This window comes from Barbus barbus (assembly GCF_936440315.1).
Source record: "Barbus barbus genome assembly, chromosome: 27".
NCBI lineage: Eukaryota > Metazoa > Chordata > Actinopteri > Cypriniformes > Cyprinidae > Barbus > Barbus barbus.
Window position 1 is genome coordinate 22,545,264 of NC_136755.1, and position 9,695 is coordinate 22,554,958.

The 9,695-nt window shown below is 34.8% G+C and overlaps 1 protein-coding gene across 1 annotated transcript; it reads right to left on the minus strand.

The window, feature by feature from the left end:
* Positions 1 to 257: 257 nt before the first annotated feature.
* Positions 258 to 9,141, minus strand: styk1a (serine/threonine/tyrosine kinase 1a). Its single transcript, XM_079380542.1, has 10 exons — positions 8,970 to 9,141; positions 7,419 to 7,471; positions 6,064 to 6,276; positions 5,517 to 5,750; positions 4,509 to 4,690; positions 3,922 to 4,002; positions 3,404 to 3,615; positions 3,271 to 3,311; positions 3,040 to 3,136; positions 258 to 2,711 (listed from the first exon to the last, which is right to left on the minus strand). Exons 2-10 carry the CDS (start codon positions 7,468 to 7,470, stop codon positions 2,516 to 2,518), a joined length of 1,308 nt encoding a protein of 435 aa, XP_079236668.1. The 5' UTR covers position 7,471; positions 8,970 to 9,141; the 3' UTR covers positions 258 to 2,515.
* Positions 9,142 to 9,695: the final 554 nt, after the last annotated feature.

Here is a 9,695-nt window from a genome sequence, read left to right on the forward strand (position 1 = left end):
TGCTAGATTATGACCATTAATCCCGCTACTGAATTTCCTGTGCTTGGTGATTTTGTATTCCAGCGTTACTTGTGCTGCACCGACTCACTTTGAGGTTTGACAGAGTAGTGAGACAAGTCTCACCTGATTTGAATAAATGTGTTTATAATAGTAGTTTTGCACTTTCCTACATTCCGACATTCATTCCGACATTAATCCCTTTCATAGAGAACACATATAGTATTTTTTTGTTCATACATTTATTTTTTACTTTTATTAGAGAATCTTTATCAATAATTTCTATCATGTAAGTCGATAGACACTTTATTCTGCCATTACTTAGGTGTTGCTATTTTTGTCTAGATATTGAATGTAAAAGTATTTATTAATAAGCACATTTATATGCCAGGGGTAATATGAAGAACTGCGTTTTCCCATTCTGATGTCTTGTGGTCATGTATGTATTGCATGGAGAGAAACTCCAAAAAAGACCAAAAAAAGACAACATTCCTCTTGCAGTAGTGCACTGTGGTTTGTATTCCAGCAGTCAAGAGCAGCTTAACATTGAGCAAGCCCTCTTCTAACATTAGCAAACACAACCATATTATTAACTGTTTATACCTTCCACATATTGTATCTTTTATTGTGCATAATGTACACAACTCATAGTTACTTGCTGACTGTACAGTTAGAAGAGCATCACCCTGTAAATACCTAAGTTCATGTTTCTGTGTTGAATGGTCTAATTGATGTAATTGCAGGTCAAGAGGAGGGTGTCTGCTAAACAGAAGTGTTGATGTTTTGACGTTTGTATATTTTATGGTGGCTTTTCCTGAATGTGTTACAAAATCATGAGTGGTACTGTGTACAGTTATTACTGTACTGTATTATTTTGTGAATAAATAGTCTAAATAACGTATTTTCTTGTTACTTCTGTTTCCTAATTGTTAATAGGATACATCAGATTCAGTGAAGTATCTAATAATACAGTAACATTTGTGGTATTTTGGTCAATTTATTAATTGTCATCACAAAAAAATATATTCAAGATAACTAAAGTCATAAAGATAACTGTTTTTACTCAATGTGCATATAAATATGTGCTTATTTAAATATATAAATGTGCTTATTTTTGTTTACTGTGTTGAGAGGTGCTGAAATCGCGTTTGGTCTCGTACTGTATCGCGTATCTTGTCAGTGTGTGCACTTGCTTGGCCATTTTTAGTTGATAAACAGGAAAGTGGGTCCAGCTGAATTGAAATGGTGATTTGTTGGATTGGTATAAAAAAGGTTATTATACCGCGGCAGTCGTCGTGTGAAGCCCTCCTAGTGTGAAGACCATCAACTCTACCGTGCGACTCCACCGGGCAGGGACACTGGCAAGGGATAGAAGTATCGCTTTTTATTTTAGTTTACTCATTTATATATTTATCATTTAAATGTTATATGCATGTGTCAATTTTATTTAATTTCTTTATTTTCTTAAATATGTGGGTAGCTATATAGTATTTATACAGTTGTAACTTTTAGTTTTAGTTACTTTTTCTTATTTGTAAGTCGCTTTGGACAAAAGCGTCTGCTAAATGACAAAAGTAAGTAAAGTAAAAGTAAATAACAATATGAATTTGATAATGAGTATTTATAGTTCTTTCCGATAACACAAGTGAGTATTTTTAATCACTGAACTGATATTCAAATAACACAACTTAATTTGTCTGCATTAGCATCGTTCCGCGTAAAGAACCAATCATCTTTGATAACGACCTTTGATGCCAATCAGATTAGCATCACTCTTATGCTTCATCAACCGTGATTATTATAAAACCTACTTCAAGTTCCCCCACGGAACAACACCGCAGGCTTGAAGATGTAAGTGGAAAACCAAATATTTAAAAGAAGGCCTAATTTCGAATAAGTCAGGTGACCATTATTATTTACAACTGCACTAACGATGACTAAACTGGCAAAATATATATATATATATATATTTACATGAATAAGTAGTGTATTTTAAATACATACTTCATTATAATGCGATAGACTTTCCAGTTACCAAAAAGTATGCCAATAATATAATTTTAATTTATACCATTTGAATTAGCCATAGCAGTGAACATAATGGTCCAACCTAAATAAATATAATGATAAATTAAATCCCAATACCTGAACTATTACTAGACACAGTTTGTTTGTGTGTTTTATACATGTTTACATTGTAGCTTTTGTCCATTATCTGCATATTTATGCATATATATGTATGACACATTCTTACGCTGTTGCATATTTTAAGTAACATTCCCTCGTTCTCATTTGTTACAATTAAGCTTTTAGCCATTATCCTTAATCTAAAGTCCTCAATAATAACACATGCTTGCCTGATGAGATAATGTGCTTCTTTAAATTTAAATTTGAGTGATGTCACTGTCTGTAACCAGCAGTGGTTTTCTGTAAAAGTGCCAATCTCAAACCTTAACTGTTCATTTATGCATAGCAAGTGTGCAGCTCTTTTGGATTTGATTGACACATAAAGGGAACATTAGAGCACCGCATAATCGAAAGATTCTCCATAGCCCGCTTCCCTCATGTATTTCTCCATGTCCAGCGGCTCAGACACTCGCAGCACTGCCTGATCATTAGCGCCTCTCTCTCCTGATTGGAGCTTTCTGATCAGCTCAGCCAATGAGACTCGATCCTTTGGTTTCCACTGACAGCAGGATTTGATAATAGAAAATCTAGAGAAGAAATATTATTAGAATATTATGCCATGGTCTTATTATGGCATCTTGACAAACTTTAACCTGACATTAGAATTAGACTTCAAATGTGATGTTATTTTGTTTACATAATTCTGTTTCTTAATAGTTTGTTATCAGTTATGTACATCAGGGTGTTGTTTAGCCATTTCATTATTTTACTGGCACATGCAACAATGATGTTTTGTATTTTTGTGTATGACGTAGTGCACCAGGATTATTATACTTAACTGCAACAAAATAAATGTAAAGTGCATGTTTTTTAGATAAACATGTTTACTGTATATGTGTGGGTAAAGAGACGTACAGTGTGTTAGAGCAGTTGGGTGGTCTCTTTAGTGTGTTCACTCTCTGTAAATGCTGCAGAAGTTCGCTGACCATGATGTTGGGAAAGGGCGGCTCTCCTGAGATTAAAAACAAGGTGATAAAGAGCTTCAAACAACTTTGTTAATATGATTATTTTTTTCCATATAAATGGAACCTTGCAGCTCTAGCTGTACTGGAGACTTTTATAATACTGGATGACAGAAACGCTCACCTAATGTCACCATCTCATACAGCAAAATGCCAAAGGACCATCTATGGAGGATTAAACAGAAAAGGACACAAAGTCAGGATCAAAGGTGACAAAAACATTAACTAAAAATACAAATAATAAATCACAAACTCACACGTCACTGCTTTGCTGGAGAGGCTGCCGTGCTAATGCTTCTGGAGCTTGCCATTTTCTAATTTCCATATCTTCTACATCTATAGAGCCTGCACTCGTTTTTCTGCGATATGCCGGACCCAAACCCCACAGCTTGACCGACAGGTCCCGACCAACCAGGACGCTTCGAGCCTTGACATTGCCATGGATGTAGTTCTTACTATGCAGATACTCCTGTGATTTCAGAACAGGTTGTGTTAGAATGAGTTAGAATGAGAACTTGATCTTGGGTGTGACAAAGTATTTATGGTACATTGTAAATCATAAATGATTTGGTTAAGTGCTCATGACTGGCCATGATTAATGGATGCCAGAGTCAAACAAAGGAAAAGGCTCTGTGATTTATGTAGTTGCCAGTATGTGCGTGCCTGGTGTGTCTTATAAATCTCTCCATTCATAAATATATGTTTATACATTGTTGCCAGGCTTTTGTCTGTCAATATGATTGTATATATCATGCAAGCTGATTCGTTATCTAACCAGAGCAGATGCAATCTGAGCGCCCATGGTAAAGATTCGTTTTTCAGTCATGTCACACGGTGCCTCCTGACCTGTGTGGTCCTGTGAAAGAGATTTACAGTCAGTCAAAACAAAGGTGAGGTATAAACTAGTAGTTTGACTTTTAATCAATCCATTACAGATGAGATCATCAGGAATGACACAACCTCCACTGTTGTCCACTCTCAGGTGACCTCAGCTGTGTAATGTCAATATTTTACAGTAATTGCTAGTCGTGACTCGTGTCATATTTATCTAGAAGAATTGGAGTTTTGAGACTTTTAGTTCACATTCATTCCTGTGATGCAAAGCTGATATTTCAGCATCATTACTCTAGTCTTCAGTGTCACCTGATCCTTTAGAAATCATTCTAATATGCTGATTTGCTGATTAAGAAACAATTCTTGCATTTTTGTCCAAAAAAAATTATAATTATATGATGTAAACTAAAAACGGGGAAAATCCCTTTGACTGTCCCACACCCATAAGGAAATATCTCGACACGGGAAAGCCAAGCTAGTTTTATCGTTGTCCCTTATAAGAGTGAAAATGAAGCATTACTCATGTACCTGTCTGCACCTCCACAGGAAGCTCAGCAGGTCTCGGTGTTCCAGTTCCTCTACAGCAATCATCAACGGTGTTTGCACAGACACCACCCCTAGCAATTTGGGCAACGATGGATGCGGTCCCAACTCTGAAAGGAAGTGGGCAAACCCTAGAAAGGACTGGTGCTCTCTGGCATTGGCTGATTCTGCATGTGGGAAAAAGTAGAAGAAAGTAAGATTGTTTGTCTGTCTGGTTATCTGTCTGTCTGTCATTCTATATGACTGTCTTCTATCTATCTATCTATCTATCTATCTATCTATCTATCTATCTATCTTGCTGGCCACAATGGTGCGGTTTTGTAGCTCATTCTTTCGAGAATCGAACCTGCAACCTTCTAGTTGCAAACCCTGAGCTAAGCTTTAATAACAAGTGAGGCAGAATTCTACCACTGATTCATAATAAAATACACTATAAAACCTTCGGAACACAAATTAAGATATTTTTTAAGAAATCCGAGAGCTTTCTGATTCTGACCCTGCATAGACAGCAATGAAACTGACACGTTCAAGGCCCAAAAGGGTAGTAAGGACATTTTTAAAGTAGTCCATGTGACATCAGTGGTAATGAAGCTACTAGAATACTTTTTGTGCACGAAAATAATGACTTTATTCAACAATTTCTTCTCTTCCATGTCAGTCTTTGTTGCGTGTTCACGTACCACGACACGTTCAGAAGATGCGCAAAGGTCTTACGGGTGTGAACTACATGAGGTTGAGTAATAATGACAGAAAAACGGCAATGAAATAATTACTACAATAACTAAAACTGAAATAAAATAAAGCTAAATAGAAATATTTTTTTAAATGATGTTAAAATTCAACTAAAATTAAAATGAAAACTGAAAAGATAATAAATAATAGCTAACTCGAAATATTAAATGAAATAGTATACTATATATAAATTGTATTTTAATATTATTAAAATCAAATAAAAATAATATTAATAATAAAATACTACTTATCGAACAGTACCTTTAAGCACTCGTAAAACGACTGGCTGTCTGTCCATGACGGCTCTCTGCAATGTGAAGGTGTTGTCTTGTTTTACTAAGAAGGTGAGAGGAAGTGGCGAGACCAGCTGAAAGAGGTCCGGATGCCTCCCGGTGGTTTGTTGAGGTACGGCAGGGCTTGAATTCTGCATGTCATGGTGAGGTCGGGCTGTCATGGGAATAACCTCATGTTCCAATGGGTTCAGCTCTGCTGGAGCTGTTGTTGCAAAGTAAATTAAAAGACTTATTTAAAAAAAAAATGAATTAGTTGTATGTTCTTACAGTATAACTTGTGAGAAAGACCTTTCAATAAACTCTTTGATAGTTAATGAACAAGATAATCTATTAATCAATATTGCAATCATTCATAAAGGGAACCCCTTTAAATAAACATAGGGACCATGCATGGTCAGGAAGACTTATAAATAAACATGTCTGTCATGCATGAACCGGAAGACCTTTAAATAAACACAACAAACAACAAGCGACTTGAGTATTTAGTGTGTAACAAAGTCAGATGCCGTAGCTACCGTCAATGCCTTGCAGATGTCGTCTGTTGCTGTTACGGTGTCTGTGTGTGTTATGATGCTGTTGTGTGTCATCTTTTTCATTTCTGTGGTGTCCATAAAGATGTGATGGCTTATGGGAGCATTTGAGCACTAACAAAATGATCAGCGTGACCAGAAAAGCCAGTAGAAACAGCACTGGAATGACAATCAGTTCAACTTCAAAAAAAAGCACCTCTGCAAAGAAAATAGAAACACAATGGGATTAGAAACTGAATTCCTTGTGTCACATGTTTGGATGTTTTAGTCACATATAAAGGGGGGGCTGAGTGTGTCATGCAGTGAGACACCTGAACACTCTCTCAAGCTTTATTGTTCTAATCTCCTCCCACGTCCTTTATATCAATGGAACATGCAGTGCTCATTGTCTGCAGTGGCACTGGTGGAGATGATGAGGTTTTAAAGTTTTAGATCAGTCATGTTCCTCTCTGAAACAGTGTCTGGCTGTGAGGGCAGACTTCTCTCTTTTTCTGTCTTTTTCTTTCCTATCTTGAAAAGATGTCTCCCACCTTTAACCTCCTGTCTTGTCTGTGTGATTTTTCATCATTTTATGTGATTGTTCATCATCTATATGTTTATGAATGAGAGAGAACAAGTTTGAGCTTCCTTCAAGGCTCTCTCCAGAGAGCGATGTGATTTTCAGTTCTTGAATCAAGTTTATTTGTCCTTTTCTTTTGTGGTATTTATTATTGGTTATTTTTTTGTTATGTAAAGGCCTTAGATGTGTGTCTGATTGTGGTCAAGTGGACTTGAAAGCAGCCTAATTATACAGGGGTAGTGGTCCAGGTTACTTGCCTCCTAGTTTAAAAAATCTTGGAAATTTTCAAAAGATAAAGCAGATAATTATTGTACAAGAAGTGAATGTTCAAGAATTTGGGGAAAATGTCAGTAATCATAATGAACTGTTGAATGAACAGTCATAGATGAGAAAAGTATGTTTCCACATGTATTAAAAGAAGTCTCTTGTGCTCCCTAATGCTGCATTTATTTGATCAAAAATGCAATAAAAACGTCAATTTTGTACATGATGCTTCAGATATAATTCTAATATGGTGATTTGATGCTAAAGAAACATTTGTTTATTATTGATGTTGAAAGCAGTTGTGCTGCATATATTTGGTAGAATTTTTTTTCAGGATTCTTTAAATGCAAAATTAGCATTTTTTAAAATGGAAATCTTCAGCATTATTATACATTTATTTACTGTCACTTTAGCTCAATTTAATGCATATATGTAAATAAAAAATATTCATTTATTATTGAATTGGTAGTGTATAGAGAGACTAAATCTAATAAATTGAACATAACACACTACTTACCACAAAGAGTGCCTGATACACATAGATTTGTTGCGTTAGTTGAATTAGACATACTGTAAAAGAAAAAATGTACATTACCACCATTTTATATTGCAAATACATATGGCAAAACACCAACTTCAAAACAGTACATGTAAACTGATATCTAGTAATTCAAGTGCAATGCTATTCACATGCATCAGCTTATGTGTTTTATGAGTGTATATAACATCTCTGGCATAATCATGCAGTGCATGTGTGCAGTTTGGCAGCTCTCTTTGAAAGACATAAAACCAGGCTTCAAATATTTGACATTGATTACCCATGTACGGTCATGGCCAAAAATATCGGCACCCTTGGTAAATATGATCAAAGAAGGCTGTGAAAATTAATTTGCCTTGTTAGTCCTTTTGATCTTTTATTTTAAAAATTCACAAAAATCTAACCTTTCATTGGATAATAAGAATTTAAAATGGGGGGAAATATCATTATGAAATAAATGTTTTTCTCAAATACATGTTGGACACAATTATTGGCACCCCTAGAAATTCTTATGAGAAAATATCTTATTCTCCAATATAAGGTTAGATTTTTTTTTTTTTTTTTTTTTTTTAAATAAAAGATCAAAAGGATTAACAATGCATATTAATTTTCACAGCCTTCTTTGATCATATTTACCAAGGGTGCCGATATTTTTGGCCATGACTGTATAGTTTGCTGTATGTGTTTTGCAGAGAATATTTATTATACTTTGTTAATGTGTCTTGTCAGTAAATGATTTGTATGTTTCGCAGTGCTTTTAAGTATCAATCATAAAGCTAGTTTTGCTTTTGTTTTAATTGTCTCTGACATTTTTATTCAGCAATGAAATATGCAAGCAATTGTCTTGTAAAACAAGACAACACCGTCACATTGCACAAAAGTCCCATCCTATTTGATTCCAGCTAAATATTTGTTATAATATCATCATGGTAACGATGGAGCATGAAAAGAAAATATGATCTACACTCGTAGTCACAACATTGACGTTTGTGATCAATGGTTTAAAAATACATTGGAATTTATCAAGATTATCAAGAACATCAGTGCACATACAGTAAAAAAAAAAGAAAACATTGTTACAACATCACACCTTGAACACTCCCACTACTGATCATCCTTTGTCAGCACATTCTTTCTGTCTGATTTTGACATCTTAAGTTTGTGTATGAGACTACCAGACATTCACTCAACCAGTTTCTCTGCATTTTTTTAATGTCTTCACATTAAAAGGAACCACAAACGTGAACGCAGGACCCAATGTGAGCTCGGTATAATGTAAATACCAACTTCTTGATTTATCAAATCTTGATTTAACTAGAATATAGTTGAAAGTGAAAGTGTGTCTATCAAGTTAAAGGTTTTTCTGTTGTTTATTTATGTATATTAATAATAATTAAATATATAAATGTGTATATATATTTATAAATATATAAATAAATATGTTGTTTATATATACACACACATACTACAGTATAAAGTAAAATAATATTTGCGTATAAATGTAAAGGATTAGCATTTTAATGAACTTACATGTCATCTTCTCTGTGTGTGAAGAATGAAGGAGCTATTTCTCAAACCTGGTCATCTTCTTTTGTCAGAGGCTGTTTAGTTTCCATCCACTGTTTGAAAACTGGTGTTTCTGCTGTATTTTATTCTCAAAGTATAAACGTCTTGGTCCCATCTCTTCGTATTCTACAAGTGCTCTTTGTTTTTGCTGTCTGTCATTTACCTGCATTCTTGCTGCCACACCCACATCCTTCAGCTGTTTTTTAAGCTCCGCCTTCACCTGAGTTTCTGCCATACATCACTGTACCACAGACAGTTGATGATAAAGACTGGCTCAGTTGTCATGTTAATATAACGTATCATATGTTTGCCATGGAAGGTTTAATAAAATATTTGCATGAAATTCTAACTGTATGTGAATACATATTAAAGGATAATGGTTCACCCAAGAATGAGAATTTGATTCAAATTTACTCACCCCAGGCCATCCAAGATGAGTTTGTTTCTTCGTAAGAACAGATATTTGGAGAAAATAATCTTTATAGAACCGTTAGCATCTAATTGCTTTGGATAATACGTGCAAGATTGTTTCTTTATCTGAACAAATTTGGAGAAATTTTAGGATTACATGACTTGCTCACTAATGAACCCTCTGCAGTAAATGGGTGCCGTCAGAATGAGAGTCCAAATGATCCAAAAGTAATCCACACGACTTCTGCCTATCAGTTAATATCTTGTGAAGCAAAAACT